Source organism: Micropterus salmoides, unplaced genomic scaffold, assembly GCF_014851395.1.
Source record: "Micropterus salmoides isolate LMB-PRFRI ecotype aquatic unplaced genomic scaffold, ASM1485139v1 Ms_hic_scaffold_16, whole genome shotgun sequence".
In the NCBI taxonomy this organism is placed as follows: domain Eukaryota; kingdom Metazoa; phylum Chordata; class Actinopteri; order Centrarchiformes; family Centrarchidae; genus Micropterus; species Micropterus salmoides.
The window spans coordinates 14314437-14334385 of NW_024040707.1; the positions used below are offsets into that span (position 1 = coordinate 14314437).

At 41.4% G+C, this 19949-nt stretch overlaps 1 protein-coding gene, 1 long non-coding RNA gene and 1 pseudogene across 4 annotated transcripts; 1 reads left to right on the plus strand and 2 right to left on the minus strand.

Annotated features, from left to right (window-relative positions):
• Positions 1–507: 507 nt before the first annotated feature.
• LOC119905630 lies at positions 508–5598 on the plus strand (annotated as a pseudogene).
• Positions 5599–10323: 4725 nt separating this feature from the next.
• Positions 10324–14731, minus strand: si:ch73-233m11.2 (NACHT, LRR and PYD domains-containing protein 12). 3 transcript variants are annotated; one of them, XM_038722834.1, is made up of 9 exons: positions 14483–14578; positions 12801–14397; positions 12545–12706; positions 12257–12430; positions 11983–12156; positions 11606–11779; positions 11338–11511; positions 11071–11238; positions 10324–10951 (listed from the first exon to the last, which is right to left on the minus strand). In XM_038722834.1, exons 2-9 carry the CDS (start codon positions 14384–14386, stop codon positions 10882–10884), a joined length of 2682 nt encoding a protein of 893 aa, XP_038578762.1. In that variant the 5' UTR covers positions 14387–14397; positions 14483–14578; the 3' UTR covers positions 10324–10881. The 3 variants fall into 3 exon arrangements, with proteins under 3 accessions (XP_038578762.1, XP_038578763.1, XP_038578761.1); XM_038722835.1 differs by lacking the exon at positions 14483–14578 and having other exon boundaries at positions 12801–14060; positions 14152–14276; XM_038722833.1 differs by lacking the exon at positions 14483–14578 and adding an exon at positions 14595–14731 and having other exon boundaries at positions 10325–10951.
• Positions 14732–16782: 2051 nt separating this feature from the next.
• On the minus strand, positions 16783–17844 carry LOC119906248. Its single transcript, XR_005444950.1, has 3 exons — positions 17732–17844; positions 17058–17191; positions 16783–16844 (listed from the first exon to the last, which is right to left on the minus strand). It is a non-coding gene; the product is annotated as an uncharacterized LOC119906248 (long non-coding RNA).
• Positions 17845–19949: the final 2105 nt, after the last annotated feature.

A 19949-nucleotide genomic window follows, 5' to 3' on the forward strand; every position in this document is an offset into this window, starting at 1 on the left:
CTTAAATCTTTATCAGAATGGTAATTTTCATTTAGTTGGCCAACTTTACAAAACGTTACTGGATATAGCTGATAGCTAAGTTAGCTTAACTTAACATTACTTGTCTTGTTTTTTAACTTAATTTACATGTTATTATTATAGCCTTACAGAGTTAAATGTGGCTGAACACTTGAACATTGAAAAAAAGTATCTCAACTTTAATAACTTATCACCAAACAACACCAAAATACGTCCAGTTTAGCTTAATTGGTGACGTTGAACGCTAATAGCAAACTGTGGGTGTGACGTTAATTAACGTTAGGTGTCAGTAGACGTTAGCTTACATTGGTTGGCTTGAACTCCCAGCACAGTATGCTGCATCCTTAAAGTGAAAAGTTTCATTGGCAGTTGCCAAATAATCACTTTGGTGGGCGTCGCCTTTCAGCCTTATGTGTCAAGCTAGCGGTCCGTGCACAGTTGACTCACAGGAGTAGGCTGCTAAACCAGAAGTGATACTCACCTAGTTAGAGAAATATTACAGTGGGCGGGCGGGAACATCTCTGCAAAGGGTTTCAGTCACTTTAACCTAAGCCAACAGATGCTCAACAAGTAGTTTCTCCGATTGACTTTATCCACTACTGTTGATCTCGAGTATTCTGTGTTCCCCGATGACTTCCTTTCTCTCAGACTGGATTTGGAGTGAGAGATTTTGGCTTCCCGAAAATGTTACATGGGCGGACCTGGAGCGTCCACCACCTGGTGTTGAGTATCCCAGACTGGGAGACATACTCTACGCCTTGCCGCTGGCAGTCGGAGTTTTTCTACTCAGACTGCTTTTCGAAAGGTAAATAAGACCCTTGTTTGCTGTTTTTATTTTTAGTGAAGTTCCACATTTTGGGTGCCTGCAGCCAAGGGCGTAAATTTCATCTAACAGTCGGGGGGACAATAAACATAAAATTTCTCAAGCTAAATTTCTGAAGGGGACATAATACAGCCAAAATTGTACTTGTATAGGATACGTGTACACAAAGGGAAGTTTTACAACTATTATTATTGTAGCATGGAGACCGTGATGTTACCATGACTTTTTGTACTTACTCTTATCTCTGTCTTTTTATCTGGCCAACAGCACAAAGCAATAATTGTTTAAATGTGAATTAAGTTCATAGCTTCACCATTGATCATATTATCCTAATTATGGCATCGTCCACATACTAGTATTTTAGGTTTCGTCTGGGACAGAGGATGTCTCTTAGATATTCAAATACAGCTGATCTGCCACTTAACATCATACTGGCTGATTCCAATTACCGATTATTTAAAGGTCTGACCTGCTGATTCTGATTCTTTCTTTTTAAGAACTATAATTGACAGCATACACAAACATCTTTGTAAATTTTTATTACGATGCCTATCAGCACTAGCATAAACATGGGCAATTCTCACTCGGGTCCATTCAATTGTATGGTCATAATGAAACATTGATTCTTTGATAACAATTGCATTTTCACTGGAAGGAACTGTTTTGTAGCTACAAATAAAATCCAACAAAAAAGCATCTCAGAGCCGACTAAGCTGTAAAACAGCCTTTTCCAGTCCCTATTTGATTGATCGGCACATTTCTAGCTGTAGTGGGTTACTTACTATCCAGTAAGCTATTGGAAAAGCTACCAAACAAGCTAGGTAATGTTACAATACATAACATAGAGAACTAATGGAAAAACATATCCGTTATCATAATTTTTTGTCATGATTAATTTATTAATGACTCAGCATCATCTGTATTAAAGAGAAAAAACAGTTCATCTGATGTTCTAAGTGAATAAAATAGCCTTGCCAGCCTTACTGGAGTTCCACAACTACTGAAGCGATTCAAAGTTTCTCTCCCTCTGGAGAGTTGTGTGTGTCAGTGACAAAAAGAGGGAAAGCAGGCAGTGAACCAAACCACTGTGAGGCAAGGGAGGGGAGGACTTAAAATGTTTCTAAACTTAAAACAAACCTTTATTGCATTTGTATTATTTTACAACTTACATAGTCATTTTAATTATATATCATTATATTAGTTAATGATTATTTTTTTGGGGGGGGGGGGGGTTACCCCCCTGCTATTTCGGCCTATGTGCAGCTGTGTGAGTGCACAGCTGAGGGCTTCAGTCTCGTGTGGCAACTGTGGTTCAGAAAGGAAAAAACAAGAAAAATAGCTGTAAAAACAGGAATATAACACTTGGCAAACTGCTGAAGCACAGTTCATGTCAGTGAGGGAAACCCTTGGCCAATCTTAGCTAATGGTTTATCTGTTATAGTCTGTACAAAGTTTTTAACTTATCTCTCTTTCTTCCATCTCTGTGTCCCCTCCCTGCCCCCACTTTCTCTCTTTTCTTTTGCCTCCCATCTGTGTGTATACAGGCTAGTGGCCAAGCCCTGTGCCCACATACTTCAGATTCAGGCAGGAGAGCCTCGGAAAGCTCAGCCCAATGATGTTCTGGAGAGGATGTATCAGTCCAAAACGGTACATAAGGCCCATGTTTGTTCTGTAGTCCATTAAATGTTCCTCTACACACTGGAATACTGATGTTTCTGCACTGGAATACGCCACCACCGGCATAATATGTTCAGTAAATACTTCAGGTGGTGTGACAGTCATACCTACTGGTATTGTGGTTTTACAAGTAGAGGCTATGCAAAGCCAATGATTTGTATTTGTCCTGTGCTGTCCTCTATAGTGTCCAGACACGAGGCAACTGGATGGACTCTCCAAGCAACTGGACTGGGATGTACGGAAAAATTCAGAGATGGTTTCACGTCCGTCGGAACCAAGACAGGCCAAGTATGCAGAAGAAGTTCTGTGAAAGCATATAGGTTCCTACTAAGCTTCCTCCAAAACAGTGGAGAGTTATCTGACAATTGGATTGATTGGCATTTCAATTTTGTACAGACATTTGTGGATGATGAATCCTAATGACTGTGGTGATCCCCAACTTGTTCCTCAAGTATTTGTGGTTTTGAGTGTCTTTTATAACTGTTGCATGAATTGCCATGTAATTTGATTGACACATTCGTGTCCCCCTCAGGATAACTTTGGTGATTCCTTAATGTTTGATCTAGCACCATCATTATCTCAAAATGTCTTTGTTTTATGACCAAATGCAGCTCAACATACAGCTCATGACGGTGACTAAATGGTGCTTATTAGCAATGTTAGCTTGCTAACACGCTACACTTAGATGGTGAACATGGTAAATGTTAGCATGCTAACACACTACACTTAGATGGTTAGCATGCTAACACACTACACTTAGATGGTGAACATGGTAAATGTTAGCATGCTAACACACTACACTTAGATGGTGAACATGGTAAATGTTATGCCTTGTCATTGTGAGCATGCTGACCTTAGCATGTAGCTCAAAGAACTGCTGTGACTCAGTTCAGCCTCACAGAGGCATTAGCATAACTGCAGACCAGCAGTGTTGTTTTTCAATAAGAACAAGTCACATTGTTCTGTTTTTTCAAATTGCTCTCTTGTCTTTAATTTCAGGTGGCAATTTACCTTTTACCTGGGGGTTTTCATCTATGCCATTCGCCATCTGTGGGTGGTGAGTTGAATGAGTGAATGCAGAATACTGATACTGTTGCATGGAAGTGTTGCATGGAAGTGTTGCATAGCTTTTGTTGATCTAATCACACAGGCTTAATCATGTGCACAATTGTTTCTGTTTTTATTAGTCGCCCTGGCTGTGGGACACCAGACAGTGCTAGTACTATAACTATAACTATCCTAACTATCCTTTTCAGGTTAGTAGTTTCTATTTTACTAACTACATTAATCATCCTATGTTATGACTCTGATCTGTTCAGTGCCCCAATATTGGTATTATTACATATTTTTAAAATGTGTTTTTGCTTCACTTCCTCCCAAAGCATGTGAGTCCTGCACAGTTCAACTACTATGTAGTTGAGCTGGCTTTCTATTGGTCTCTATTGGATGTTTTCCCCGTTCATAGACATTAAACGTAAGGTGAGTCAACAATGGCTTAACTAACACTATTGTGCTGCCTCTCAGTAGACCTCCTAAGTACTTGCCACCTTTTGTATTGGAACTGTTTTGCCAGCTTTTCAAAATATCTTCATGTCATATCCATTTTTCTTTATTTATTTGGAAGTATGTTTACAGGGTTGACCTCTCACACCATTTAATGTTTCCAGTGTATTAAAATTTGCTTATTATTATGTGCTCTAGCAGAACAGTTTAGACAATGAAATGCTGTTGTGCCACAAGGATTTACAAAGCATCTTATTTATAGCTTCAGATCATCCTGTCATCCCAGTATTTAAACAAAGCCTTTCAGTTGGTGTTCTGATAGTCTTTATGAATGTACAAAAGACCAGCATTGAGGATTAATCCATAACACATGTAAATTTGAGTGCAAGTAGCACAAGCATCTTATTTACCAACAGAAATGTTTATGTGGATTTTGAGCTTTTTAGAAAGAACATACTTTTTATAAATTGAGAATAAAATGAGTTAAAGTCAGAAATCACTGTGTGGCTGTAGAGTAGTGAACCTCAAATCACTGTTGATTATTTGCTAGGAAATGATCTGAGGTTTTGGCTATTAGCAGGCACTGACTTTCAGCAGTGGAGAACATGATAAACATCCCTCTCTCTCTTGTGTCATCTCTTTTCATTTCACTATTGACAGGATTTCTTTGTCATGCTTGTCCACCACCTTGTCACCATACTGCTCATCACATTTTCCTATGCCAACAACATGCTAAGAATTGGCACTTTGGTCATGTATGTGCACGATGCATCCGACATCTTCCTTGAGGTAAAGAACTCGCTGATGAAGATTTTCACCTGTTGCAAGAAGCAAACATGAGGGGGTTTTGACTTAACAATGCTAAGCGCTGTTTCGTAAACTGTAGGCAAACACAGCTGAGAACACACGAGCATGGAAATGATACCACTGTGAGCTACTTGTCCTACCAGTTTGACAGAAAAAACACATCTGTTATTAGCATTTCAGTGACAAAATGTCATTAAAATACAGCAGTACAAGGTAGTAAAGGCAGTTGTGAGCTACTACCTGTCTGACAGGAAAAACACAGCTTTTAACATTTCAATAACATGTCATTACTGGAAAACAGAGACACTGGTGTGATATTTTATTGTTGTGAATCATTAATGCCTTATTTTTGTCCCAAAGGCTGCCAAGCTCTTCAATTATTCCAAGTACCAGAAGCTATGTGATGGCCTATTTGTGGTGTTCATCCTTTCTGGTGAGGCAATGAGAGCTCATTATATATCAAATTACACACTGTCACATGTTTAACTGTTTCTTTATTAACTAAAAGTTGTAATACTAACAAATTCAGAGCTCAAGTAACCTGTAATGTAATGTGTGTATTTGTTGCAGGATTGTTAACAGTGCTCTGATTGAGAGCTGGGAGATCGCCGGGCCATACCGGGCCTGGTGGTTGTTCAGTGGGTTGCTGTTGGTGCTGCAGGCTCTTCATATCATCTGGTTCTACTTCATCACTTGCACTGCTTTCAAAGCAATAATGAAGGGAAAGGCTGGCTGGCTATTCTTTGTAGTAAAAATTTTAAGCCATGCTATCTAGGGGTGTGCATCTTCACTGGTCTCACGATTCGATTACGATTATCAGGTCAAATATCTCGATGCATCACGCTGCATCACCTCAAAGGTGGGAATTTCCGGGGACCTCATTACCAGAAGAAAAAGTATTTGTAACAATTTAAAGAAGTAGGAAGTAACAAAATGCAGATATTTAATGTGACTTCATATAAATGTAGCTAACATTGTATAGCATTATTATTACACCGTTATTACTGACCTCTGCTGCTGCTATTTTTATTTCTGATGCTGCTGTTATTAGTAGAGTCAGATGGGGGTTGAACTACGCATTTTACAACACTCCAGCCAAACCACGTTCACGCCACCTTAATATATTTGTTCCTTTTTTTGTCTCGTCTAGTGTAGTTACATGTTTGTGTCTTGTCTAGTAAGTTGATTATTGTAATCTTGTATTGAGCACCATGGGCCTTGAGAAACGGCATTGGGTTCATTGTGTACTCGATATGTAGATGAATGACAACAAATGATATTGAACTAACAGCCAAAAAACGTGCTGCTCAGCTTCCAGACCGCAGTCTGAAAAGAAGATGTTAACTAGCGCTAACTGTCTTCACTTTTCCACTAGTTGGAAAACGACAGACTAATTAACGGACACACTGTGACCTGCAATGTACACTTACTGCCAGACTGAAATGTAGCGCTCATACTTTCCTCTGCTCTGCTGCTTTCACCGTCACCTACTGCCACCTGTTACATAGCTTTGAAGAATGAGCAGAGGACGCTAGCGAAGCACTACTGTACGCTTATTAACATTGATTTTATTGATCATGTGAAAGTTTAGTGTGTGGAGTTTGCATGTTCTCCACGTCTGCGTGGGTTCTCTCCGGGTGCTCCGGCTTCCTCCCACCATCCAAAGACATGCGGACTAGGTTAATTGGTGACCCTAAATTGCCTTAGGTGTGAGTGTGAGTGTGAGTGGTTGTTTGTCTATGTGTGGCCCTGCGATGGACTGGCGACCTGTCCAGGGTGTACCCCGCCTTTCACCTGATGTCAGCTGGGATTGGTTCCAGCCCCCCGCGACCCTGTACGCAGGATAAGCGGCTGACGATGGATGGATGGTGAAAGTTTAGTAGCAGCAGTCATTCATTCAACAGCTGTCTGTTTGTGCCTAACAGGGAGAACCACACGTCTCTGTTGTGTGCACCGCACAGAGGGTCCAGAGCTGCACTTCTGCATTTCCGAGTTCCGCCTTTTTTGTTCCATCAACATTACGTTATCAATTAACCTCTAGATAATAGATTATTGACATTTGTGAATTGATTCATAATTGATGCCGACTTGGACGATCAATTATTTTTCACACCCCTGTAATGGGAATTCCATGAGTACCATCTCCAAACACAGTCATGTAATTAATGTTACTCACTGAGGGCCTCTGGTTTATCGGGTACTGGGTACTGGGTATGTGATGTGTCCAGGGGATCATGTCTTTCATTGTTTACAACATGTACCTGGCTGTACTAGAGCTGAATGTCTTTCCGATAGATTTAAATTGACTGTCCTCCAGTGGTAAGATAATGCTGACCCTGAGATTAGGATAAAAGCTGCATGTGCTAAGACACTGCAGCTCACTTGGATGATACCCTGATGCGTGTGTCCCAGTGAGTTCCTTCTCCAGAAGACCTGAATAATATTCACAGAAAGACAAGGGTTTGCCTAAGCTGCTTATTTGAAAACTTGAATTGCCATCACAATTTAGCCGTTATAGGCAGGATCACACGCGTGAGAGGACTCTGACACTCGGAGCTGAAGGTAAAACCTAGACTCTAGACTTCAAACCTCTCCTCCAAACTATAGGTGAGACGTTGAGGGCCTGGCGCCTGAGTGTCCGAGGCTCGCTTACTGCTGTGATCCATAAGAACCTAATGGCTGGCAACACTCTCTTTTTGGTGAGTAGGCTATTCAAGTGAAACGTTTCTCACTACCCAACAGGGTGTCCGTGACAGATTTGTCAACAGGTCAGGCCTGGGGCCGCTGTGTGAATCGACAAAGCTTTGGTGTAAAAGTACTATAGTCTGGAAATCACTGTTGGACAGTGGTTTTCCTATAGGTCTGGGACCTTACTGTTGCACAGTGTTATGTTTTGGGTCTGCGACCCATAATAAAAAGAGAGGTATGTGAGTCACAGGACTCACTACAAAATTTAAGTAAAAAGGGTTTTTACTTAGGGTTGGTATTCTAAGGGAATACAAAGTAAATATACAGTATTGTTGAATGCTGAATATGTTAACTGCAAATTGAGTGAGATCTGAAAACCGCCTTGTGAACGAATTGCGAATGAGAAAAAAAAAATAGAACATGTGTGAATGTTGAAAAAAGGCTTTTGTAAACAGGTACAAAAAAAACGTTTTCAGTATAAAAGCTTTTCAATGCTATAGAATATAAAGACTTATCAAAGACCAAATAAATTCTAAAGTTAAATTTTTACTACAGTTGGGTCATTTGAGATTTAAGAAATAAACAAAGAAATCACTTTGTTCCAGACTGAAATATCTCATGAGGCTGACATTTCTGTTAGTAAAATATCTTGACAGCTGTTTGATGGATTGTCATGTCTGAGTTTGATGATCCCCTGATTTTTCATCTAGCACCAACTGCACGTCAAAATGTCCCTTTGTCCAGTGAATTATATCTACTCAATGAATTTTTGCAAGATTTTGTACAGATATTGTTGCCAGACGCAGGCATGCAAACTGGTCAGGGGTCAAAAAAGGTGATCCGCAAGCAGAGAAAGACACAGAGGCAGTGTAAGGCCCCTTCCAAAAAGTGATGGGGACATAGCGTCCCCAGTGTAAATGACACCGATGCCCACACGTTTCGTCCTGTTACCGTAAACTACATAACATCCAGGGGCGAGTTCAGCACCGACAAAACGTAGCAAAACGTTTTTTTCAATGGAAAGGGTGGTGCCTCGAACACCCTGTTGTGTATGCAAGTGCTCTGTATTTCCCTGCCTTTTTAACGTCGTCGTGTTTACAAACTTGTCGCAGCTGATTGGGTAACATCTGTGACACGCCCACCAAACAGAAGAAAACATACATCAAATCCTGTTGCGGAACGTTGCAAGGAAATATGTCGTCAATCCTAAAACGTTGCAAACCGGTGCTAAACGTTTTGAGATTGGACTCGTCCCAGGTTGCTAGCAGCCACTAACGTCCACACGTGTTCAGCTGTCAGACTCCGCAGTGAGCGGACTTGAAAAACCCCCCGCCCTACTCTGCCTCTGATTGGCTGGTGGGTTGAGTCATTAGGAGTGACCTGCTGGATTGGTTAGGCACAGCCAGTTGGCCGGTTGTTAGTTGCATTGCTCATGCAGAGTAGAAATAACTGAGTTCAATCTTAAAACGTTTTGCACTGGTTTGCAATGTTTTCAGATTGAACGACATGTTTCCTTGTTAAATTGTAATAACTTGGGTGCAAATGTATCTGCATCTAGCAGCATTGTCATCAAAATTTTGCTTTATGCCAAATATCTGTAAATCTAATGACTATGTCCTTATCCTGAGCTGTACTTTGTGTTTAATGCTAATTAGAAAATGTCAGCATGACTATGGTAAAACATTACTTGCATCAGGATGTTCAGCATCCTCATTGTGAGCATGCCAACAGCCTCAGAGCTGATATCGCGGCTGTACACCTGCAGTGTTTTTGCTTTCTTTGCTATTCCTGTTCGCAAAACTGTCATTCCTATTTGTGTTTTCATGTTACAGGTGTCAAAAGATGACCACAGCGACATAGAGAGCAGCTCAGACGAGGAGACGAGAAGTTGCATTAAGAATCCCAGTCATACCCGAAACCCAAAGGACAGCAGTCACACTGGTAACCTCAATGGAGAAACTCACGGGCATTGAGTACGATGAGGGGGATATGTACTTCCAGTGTGGCTTTTATGGCGTTTTTCCATTACCAGCTCAACTCGACTCGGTTTTGGCCCGCCGTCCTCCGTTTTCCATTGCAGATAGTACCCCTCAATGTAGCTGGTCGTTATAGCAACGCCACACAGAACTGCCGCAACCTAATGTTCAATGCGACACACACACACCAGCGACCCACCAACAGCTGTCTCTTGATATAAGTCAAAACGTTTCACCATTACTCCGAATATAAAGACAGATAAGTGGTATTAAAACTTTCCAGCTGTGTTTTCCTCTGCTGTTGTTGCTGCAGCGGCCTGTGTGACGGAAGGAGCAGAGTGCTCTGTGAGCGGGCGGCTGGCCGGCCTCACACGCTCCTCCCGCGGGTTGGTGCAGGCTTCCCCCGGCGCCACTTGCGGAGCTCGTCAACTCCGAAAACTTTCAAGCACATTTTTGTTCCGCCATCACGAGCTGGTACCATGCAGTGGAAAAGGGGCTTTATTCACCTCCTGCATGCCTGTGTGACCCGTCTTGCCACTTTGACCACCTGAAAACCACCTTATTTTTTCACTTTTTCCTTTGTTGTTTAAATGGATAGAAGACTTGAATGCAGGGGAAGTTCATGTGTGGAATACAGACTTAGCAATGTCTTACTGAGTCAGGTTTACACTTTGTGAAGTTTACATCTGCTTTTGCTTACAGAAGTAGACAGAAAATGTGTGTGTGGTCTATTTGCACCTCACTGTATGTGTGTGTGTGTTTTCAAAGTTAGAAATTGCAGCAGATGCGTAACAGTCCATTTCTACACAGCTACAGTCAAAACTAATTTTATACATGTAAATACATTTTATTAGCAAAGTCGGTAATATATTTTACAGCTGAAAAACAATCACTGCATCTGCCGTACTGAGTATACTGCTTACTCTGTAAGCTTCAAAAACCGAAATGGCAACTATCTCTCTTAATATACCAAAGGTTTCTTAATAAAACATTGTATCAAATCCAGTGACGAATGTGTATAATCTTTATTATGTTATGGATGATGAACTTGACTGTGATGAGTAGAGCTGCAACTGACGATTATTTTCATTAGTGAGTCATCGTTTGACCTATAAATAGCAAAAAAAGTGTCAATCACAAGTTCTTAAAAGTCAGACCCAACCGTCCAAGCCTAACGATATTTCTTTTACTTTTGTGTAAGTCAAAAGAAAAGCACATTTTCATAGTTAAGAAGCTGAGGTAAGTGAATGTGCCCCAATGTCATGATTTTTCTGCAGATCGACAAATGCATTTATCCACTGATTGTTTCCGCTTTAACAACAGCATGGCAGCACTCATGACAGTACTGCATGTGATCCTCTTGCGGCCTTTGAGGGGAATTCATCCTCTTCAGTATCTTATCTTAACACACTCTTCCAGCATGTCAAAAACGTCTTCACTGAAGTCGTTGTACTTCAGACTGAAAAGAGTTGGAGACACAAAAAGTAGTTATATGCTAGTTTAAAACGTCTTGTGCTGAGAAACTTTATGTAAAGTGCACTGGCTCAAGATGGTTTAACTGAAGTGAATCGGGCTTACTTCATCTCCTGCATGTTGTGGCTGCCCTGCATGACTTTGATGAGGGCTGGGACAGACGCATCGGTCAGTGAGTTGTTTCTCAGGTCCAGGCTCTTTAAAGTCTTGCTGGCTCTTATAGCAGCACACAAGTCTTCAACACAGGCATCAGTCAAACCGGTCATTTCAACGCTGCAATAAAAGAGACTTGAATGTAGTGCACACTGCAATGTGGTCATGAAAAAAAAAGATATAAGGAGAGTGTTTTAAAAAATAATTTTTTCAACTCACTTCAGTTCCTCCAATTGGCAGCTTGGATGTGCAACAGCATCCCAAAGATGTTTAACCCCTTGGTCTCCTACTTCATTGATACCTACAGCCAGAGACTTAAGTCGAGTAACCTCACTTCTCAGCACTGAACCCAGTTCCTTGAAGACCGAGTGGGTTAACTCGCATTTTGTCAAGCTGTAGGGTGCAGCAGAATATAAAGATACTGTACTTTTTCTTTACCAAGACAGGTGGCACTTTATCACTGAAAAGACAATACAGATGACTCTACCTGAGTTTTTCCATTGGACAACCAAGTCGACTGAGGGCTTGGCAGAGCAGCAGTGCCCCCTCCTGGCCCAAATCATTCACTGACAGGTCCAGCTCTGACAGAGAGCAGTGCTCTGACATCAAGGCCTCCATCAAAGGAGCACAGCAGGTACCTGTCAGCTCACTATCAAATAAACTAAGATAGAAAAAAAGGTCACCAATGGCAGAAAACTATAGATGTAAAGGAATGATTTATCACACACATTCTGTTTGCTTTTTTGGGGGTGATTAAGAGACACTTTCAGGAGGTATTTTGAGAGTCCTTTTCACTTATCAATTCAATCAGCATATCAAAGGAAAGGAATTCACTGCAGTTTTATCATCTTGAAACAGACTTACTTGAGGCTCTGTAGTTTACAAAGTGGGTGTTGCAGGGATTTACACAAAGTCTCCACTCCACTATGACCAATCGCGTTTTGTGTCAAGTTCACTTTTCTCAACTGTGATTGGCCAGAGCGCAAAGCTGCTGATAAAGCCTCCATGGATGCAGCAGTCAACATGCAGCTTTGTAGCCTTTTTAATGAACAAAATAAGGTCATTCATCAAAACTAAAAGTCAACACATAAATAGACAAACAAACAAAATACAATACTACAATTTTTAGAGTACGTACTGGAGCTCCTGCAGTTTGCAGTGAGGACTATGCAGCGCTTTGCACAGTTTCGTAAAGCCCTGGTCCCCAATCTCATTAAACGTAATGTCTAACACACACAGCTGAGAGGTGCCTGAGGTCAGGACAGACCCCAGATCTTCACAGCTTGCCTCTGTCAGTCTGCACACTTTAAGTCTGGGTAAATCAAAATGAAAATATCAAGGACTTATTAAATGAACTGGGCTATTTCTGCCTATGAGAAATATCTGTTCACATAAAATTGAAAAGAATGCCTTGAGCTAGATTTACTTTAATATGTGCAGCTTGCAGTCTCTGAGTCCAGCGCAGAGAATTTTGAACTTTTCATCGCCGAGGCCGGTGTGAGAGAGATCCAACTCCTTGGTGGGTCCTCTGCTGAGAGCTGAAGCCAGATGATTGACAGCCCCAGTACTCAAGAAACTGTCTAACAAGCTGGTGGACACAACACAGCGATCTTACATATGACAGCCAACTGAACATAAAATGAATGATGCCTGGACATGTATTTATTTTTACCATGACTTACGTGATCTTATGTGACAAGCTCATAGTTGGAGCCAGCCTCTCTGCTGCCTCCTCTGTCAAATTCTTTGTACGATACAGATTCAACTGCTCTATCCCTCCGAGGCACGTGATAACATAATTCAAAGCTACACAGTCCTGGAGGCTGAGGTCTCCATAGCTGATGCCCATTCGCGCTGAGGGGGTGATGATCTCTTTCACCAAACTCTCATTTTGAGCTTGATGAAGCAGATGGAAGCAGTGGTGGTGCTGGTCTTTGTACCATCCCTTCAGTGTCACCTCTGAGCTGCTTTTAAGCCAGCATTTGAAATCCATGATGCGATCAGCGTTCCACTCCCCCAGCAGGGTCTCCAGCGGTCTGCGCTGAATTGGCTCTGAGAGTCCTGCCAGGAAGATATCTAGAAACTTTGCACGGCCTTTGTGCTTTTCCACCATCTTCTCCGTGCCCTCAGACGGTGACGTGTCCAAAAAGAAAGACACGGCCAAGAGGAACTCCCGCATCAGTTGGGAGTGGAAGGAAAAGACCTCCGACTGGTGACCATCTACTTGCAAGAAAACACCAAGTGTGGTGAGAAACCGTTGAAAACCAAAGGAATCTATTTCCTCTTTGGTACAGCTCGAATGCTGGTCAAGGGTGCAATGAGACGCCATCTTGCTGAGGGCAAGCACTAGTTCTCTGTTGCAGGCCTCGTTCAGCGAGAGCGTCTGAATCAGGTGGACCAGGATATCTACATACAGCTGAGATAACGTCTCAGGAAGTTTTGCTCCAGCATCCATCAGAGACTTGTATATAGAACAGACTGTCCAACAAAATCTTGGGGTGGTACAGATATCATAAAAGCCTAGAGTCTTTTCCATGTGCGTAAATGCTTTGTTGGCAGCAGTTGGGTCAGTAAAGAACCCGTTAAAGTAGGCCTCTCTTTGTGGCCTCAGAAACCCCAATACATCCACCCTGGTGCCACTCAGAAACTTCAGACATCCTGTCGGCCTGGATGCCACCACGATGGCAGCTCCTTTCAGCAGTGACCCATGTAGCAAGCTGGCCACTAAACAGGACACTGAGACCGCCTGGCTGGGGTCAGAGCAGAGGGTGTGGACAGAAGGGTCCAGGCTGCGTTTGTACCGATCCAGATCATCAAAAACAAACAACACATCCTCAGGCTTCTGCAGAACCAGGTGCATGGACTCAGGAGGGATATGACCGTGATGGTGTAGCATTAACGCCTCCAAGGAGAGCATCCGGTTATCAAGAGAATTAAACTCCCTGAATTGGAAATGGAAAACATAAGAAAAGTTTTGAAGGTGTTCTCCATTTGCCCAGTCCACTACTAGGTTCTCCAAAGCAGTGGTTTTACCTGATCCTTCAAGACCGACCAGTACCACAGTCTTGATTTCACCAGACAGAGCGGCGTGGATTGCATGATCAAGGGTGGGTGAGTTGTCTTCTACATTACTATCCGTCACCTGAGCTTCAGAAGTCAGTGGGGATATGTACTTGTTGTTTATCACACTGACTGACAGCTCTCCACCAAGAAGTGTGGACATGCCCTTTGACCTCAGGATATGAGTCAGCACTGAGTCTTTGTCCATTGTGTAAATAACTGTTGTGAGAAAACATAAAATATAATTGACTGTCAGCATGACAGTCTGCAGGCAACATATCATTCATGTCTGCAAATAAATTACCGTGTAATGATTATCTGCTTTGGAAGCTGTCCACCAACATTTCTCACACAGAGCCGTCTCACAGTAACAGAGCAATTACTTTTCAAAACACGTAAGTGGAAAGTGCAGTTACCTTGGACGCAGTGATGTTAAAAAAACAAAACAAAGCAAAAGTCGTAAGGGGAAAAAAGTATCTGCAGACAGACTTCTGATTTAATGGTGGGTTACGCCTACAGCGGGAATGCAGCAACAGTCGCACACAAGCTTGCCATAACCTCCCAATTAGACCACGAGCTGCTCAAAACAGGAAGTACCGTGTGATTTTCAGCCCTGCGCGTTGCCTTACAGACAGGAACCGGTAACGCCAAAAATCCTAACGCAAAAGTCAGTTTGAATGTGTCCTGCCAGCAGTAACACTGCAGCTGTGTTAACATACTCCTAAATTAAGTTATACGTAGAAAGAATATGTGTTGTAAAGAATATACTGGTAAGTACATTTACTCCAGTACTATCGCCTACTTGAGTAATTCCATTTTATGCTTATTTATACATGTGCTCCACTCCATTTAAGAGGGAAAATTTGTACTTTTCACTCCACTGCTTTTATTTAGCTTTACTAGTGTTGCGTTTTTCAGAGTTTGAGAAAGGAGAGGGAGAGGCTGGGTCCGATGAAAATTAACAAGAAGATTTAAAGGCAGGGTAGGTAAATATGACAAACTAGCAAGAAATTGCCGGATTTTTGAAAGTATCCAACAGAGAAACTCCCACCGCCTCCCTTCTGGGCTCCTTTCAAAGCCACGCCCCCCAAATACGTGAACGCGCGTTGCCGACTCTGCCGGAGGACGAGCACAGTGTGACGAGCGGAGGACAGCGCGATGCAGGCTCACATCAGGGGTAAGAAAACATTTAACTTTATCGTTATTAAAACAAACAACTAACCCGGTTATTAGTACTCACTATCAAGCTAGCATGTTAATATTGGATAGGTTTAAAAATACTGACTTTGATTCACGAGCTGGCTAGCTAACTGTTTGCAACAGGTAGCTGTGCTAGCAGCTGCGGTAACATTGGGCAAAGCTAAAAACTGGCTAATACACATTTTCCGTTACCATCAGTTACACTACACTAACCTGTATTTCGTGTTAGACTCATAACTTGCACGTTCTTTTTCATGTTAGAGCTTCCACGGTGACAGCATTATTGTCTCTGATGAGAACTGCACTCCAGAGCCAAGCACAGACCGGGACAGGACCGGGACCGGCCTGGGGTCGAGGCGAAGCAGAGGAGGGAGGGCTGCCGGGGTCCGAGGAAGAAGAGGCAGGACGGGAAGGACGAGGTGCAAGCCGAGCAGCACATACCAGCGTCGAGAACTCCAAAAACATTTTTTTCCCCCCAGTGTACTTGTTTCAGAGATTCTCAGGTGTTGTGGACAACATCCAGACTACAGTGTTTCCATACACCACACGTGGCTGATCTTCCAGACCCAGGACAGAGTAACAGACAGACAGCAAACAGACAGTTTGTAGTGTGGCATTGTGGAGCACTTAGCAACTCAGTATCACGACTCTGTGTCTGTTTCTGGAAGATATACAACTGTTCTCCTGATCCACTAGGACAATACAGAGGTTTAATCCTAGCAGGATGTAAGATGTAATCACCAACTGATACACAAATAATTCCATCCACTGTGTGGATAAATATCTGTACTTGTGTTAGTTTTATTCCCAGGAAGGTGGAGAAAATACGAAGATATTTTTCCCTGTTCTGGATGTTATTTTCATTCTTTTTTAAATAAAACATTGAAAATGATAAATGCCTTTTCTTTACACTTGCAGCATAAACAATCAAACAACTACATTTATGTCTTATGTCTCCAATAATGACATCCAAATGTGGTGTAACACTTATTTATTATTAAATACTACTAAAACTACAACCTATATCACAAATAGATCATTTTAAACATTATTAAAATTAATAAGTATATACAGGAAGACAGACAAGGTGTGTCCAGAGGCGTGTTGACTGATTATGAACACAGTTCAGACTTTGCATGTAGCATCATATCGCTGCTGTGGAGAGGATTAAATATCACAATCACCTCTCTGACATGATTACCACATTTCAAAAACAACCACATTACTTTGTTTTATATTTTGCTGTATCTAGCAACACAGTTGGGGCAGGGACACCTGACTGAACCCCATGTTGACGGGGATCATCAGGTCTCCTGGTTCTGCTTCTAGGCATCTCCTCAGTAGTAGACAACAGTTGGAGGAGGAGGATGGCACTCTGGAGGTCTGTGATGTAACTGTAGTCCTTCTCCACCTTCAGTGAGTACAAGCTCCACTTCCTGGACATTTTGTTTTACACCTTACTGTACCTGATAACACAGAAAGGAGGATCAGCTTAGTGAAAAGTTTGTAATACCTGACATCATTCTCTTATAGAGCAGTTAGCATTTCCACATAAAATGCAATCAAAACAATAAATCAGCACCATCTATCTGTATTCCTCATACTGTTTAATATTTTTTGACTCATCACTTATAAATGTATTGAGTAAAATGCATAAGAGTACTCATAATGCAACATACTGAACTGTGTCATCAGCTTTTGTCCTGGCTGGACTGTGGACATGGTGGTTGTAATCCAGGTCAGCCAGCATGGTCCGGTCAGTGTATACTGGTGAGAAGTACAGGGCTATGAAAGACTCAAACCTGCAGGTGACCTGAGGGCACAGTAGAAATAAAACAGAGGATTTTTTACTTCTGGTAAATTTAGTAATGGCATAACGGCACCAGTTACAGTAAAAGATTTTCACACAGTAGGTTTAGCTATGAACAATGTCAAATTATATTACAGGTAGCTTATATACCAGAAACACAGATACTTGGGGACCTTTAGCCATCATTGTTTATGTATACTAACGTTGAAATGTCTTTCTCATAACTACAAACACAAACGCTACATCATTTGTAAAAGAGTAACATACAGCCAAACATCAACTGCAGACACAAGATAATCACTCAAACAGATTAGATACAAGATAAAGATAACGTAAAGTTAGGTGTTAACATAGCAATATATGAATATAATATAACAATAGACCTATATGGTGAATAACTAAACCGGCGCAATCTACACCTACATTGTCTTCCCTATTGTTAGCGTCGGATAGCACAGCTCGAGCTGCTGTTTTCCAGCTCACCTACAGCTAGATAGAATTCATCGTCTTTACTCTGGCTCCTACACCAGCCTGCACTCGTACCTGTCCAGCAGAAATAAAACCACCACGGTGTGTCAGCCCCTCGGTGTTCTCGGTGTTGAAAAGCCACGCAGATATCCCCCACCGGCCCGACCGCTTCGCTCGTCAAGTCTGAGCGAGCTGACCGGGCACGCGCATGGGGGCAGCTCTTGTAGCAGCAGTGCTGGTAGCCATGGCAGCGAGGTAGAGTGACAGCCAGCCAGCCAATCATTGCATTCGGTCCGAATGAAACGAGTGGCTGTGTTTACTGCAGCTCTGAGAGGACTACAGACAGCCGATTATTATACTCTTTTTCAGAGCACCTAACTTTTTAATATGCATTGGTGTATATAGACAGTTTCAACAAATATGACAAAAAGTGTTTTAGAAGCAACTTGCCTTTAATAAAAAAAATAGGTGAATAAAAAATGGCATTACAAAACAAACAAAAAACAAAAACACTGCAGTGGACTGGAAAGTTGTTCCTCTTTTCAGATATACAGCTCACAGTCCCGATTCTCATAAAATGATTTGTTTATATCCTCCAGGTATGTGGGCGGGTCCTTTTTCCTCCACATGGCTTAGGTCCATAGTCATTGGTTGTTTGGTTGGTTTCTTCATCACCCAATAAGGAAGGGTGTACCATTATTGTATTCATTTGGTCAGACAGACGAGCGCCGATCCCAGACGGGAAACTCCCCTTCAATCTACAGGAATAAGCAGTCTTTTGCTCTAAACTAATCATAGAGAACAACAGGGCTTGTCTACAAAATGGTTGACACCCTATCTTAAGTGTCAATGAAACAGTTAAAACAAAACAGTCCCTCTGGCTCTAAACAAAGAGGTGTCAGTTTTCTTCACATTACAAAGAGGATACAAACAATGGTTTAATCAACATTCTGATGCAATCCTCTGGCCTAAAACCCAGCAGGTTATATTTTTAGAAGACAGAGGACACTGAAATACCTTTGGTAAGAAATATCAGGTTTGTTGTAACTTTTTAAACTCTACACTTGTTGCTACTACTACTATTTATTCTGCAAAAGTATTTTTACTTTTGGAACTTATATATATTTGAACACTAATAAGAGCCATTTTCGTACACTTTACGTAGGCCTATACTTTAATTACATTTAGCTGATCATACGTATATGCGCTTTCACCATTTTAAATGCAAGACTTTTACTTGTCGTGGAGTATTTCTGCCCTGTGGTTTTACTTCTTCAACTAAAGAAAAATATGCTAGGAGAACACACATCTGAATTAAAAACTTGTAAATAACTTTTCAAAATTTCAAAAACAATATCCCAAAATACAAAAGGTACCTATACTTATATTTTACTTATATCAAATGTTGTTTATTTATTTATTGTCAAGACAAAATAATTCCCCATACTTTGAGTGTGTTGCAGCATAGGAAGTTAAAGTCACTAAACTTTCGCTGGAAAACTGCCCTTGAGGTCATGAAGTTCTTTTAAATTCATCTGCCAGGGTAAAGTGAGCTGTAATTTCTCCTAACCACTACTGGTCAGCTGTGGTCCGCGTTGGAATAACATCGAGACTGTAAATCTGTGAGGGATTAAGCAGTTAAGCAAGAGGAGTCACAAGGGAAGTTCAAAAGAAAGGGTTTTCCTTTCCCCCAAAAATCATTACAACAAAATAAAGAAAAAGATTTGGGCTCATAAAAGAGGTCAAATAAACAGAGGGTAACTAAAGCTCTGAACATAAGAGACTCAAAAAATACAACTGACCTACTACAAAAGAAACAAAGGGGACTTATATATTGGCTGATCAGACCAATTTTGACACACAGGGGGAGACTAACCTTAACACTACTACATAAACTACAAATAATGGCAAAACCTACCTAAAAACTTATTCCAAAAGAAATGTAATGTTAGTTAACCTTAACTCAACAAAAATACTCAAATATAAATCTAATCCCCAAAATATCTAAGGAGAGAATAAAGCTACCCCCCGGACAGAACAAGAAGTGGTAGTGTCCAATTAGGCCACTTCCCCTATAAAGCTGCTCCTGCTCCAAGCACCACCCCTTTAAGACAGCAGACTTCCTGGATCCTTCCAGGGTGTGGAATCCAACACTGTTAAGCTCAAAACAAATAGTTATACAAACAGAAAAACAATTCAAAAGTAACTAATGGTGTGTGCTCCAAAAAGATACTTTTGTATGTTCAACTAAATAAAATATAATGTATGTAAAATGAACCAAGTGTATTGTGAT

Bases quoted from the DNA above. Each gene is read 5' to 3' on its own strand.
- si:ch73-233m11.2 (XM_038722834.1), bottom strand. From the start codon at position 14,386: ATGGACAAAGACTCAGTGCTGACTCATATCCTGAGGTCAAAGGGCATG. The intron at 12,707-12,800 runs GTAAGTCATGGT...TGTGTCCACCAG, and splicing joins AGCTTGTCACATAAGATCAC to CTTGTTAGACAGTTTCTTGA. The intron at 10,952-11,070 runs GTAAGCCCGATT...AACTCTTTTCAG, and splicing joins CACAACATGCAGGAGATGAA to TCTGAAGTACAACGACTTCA.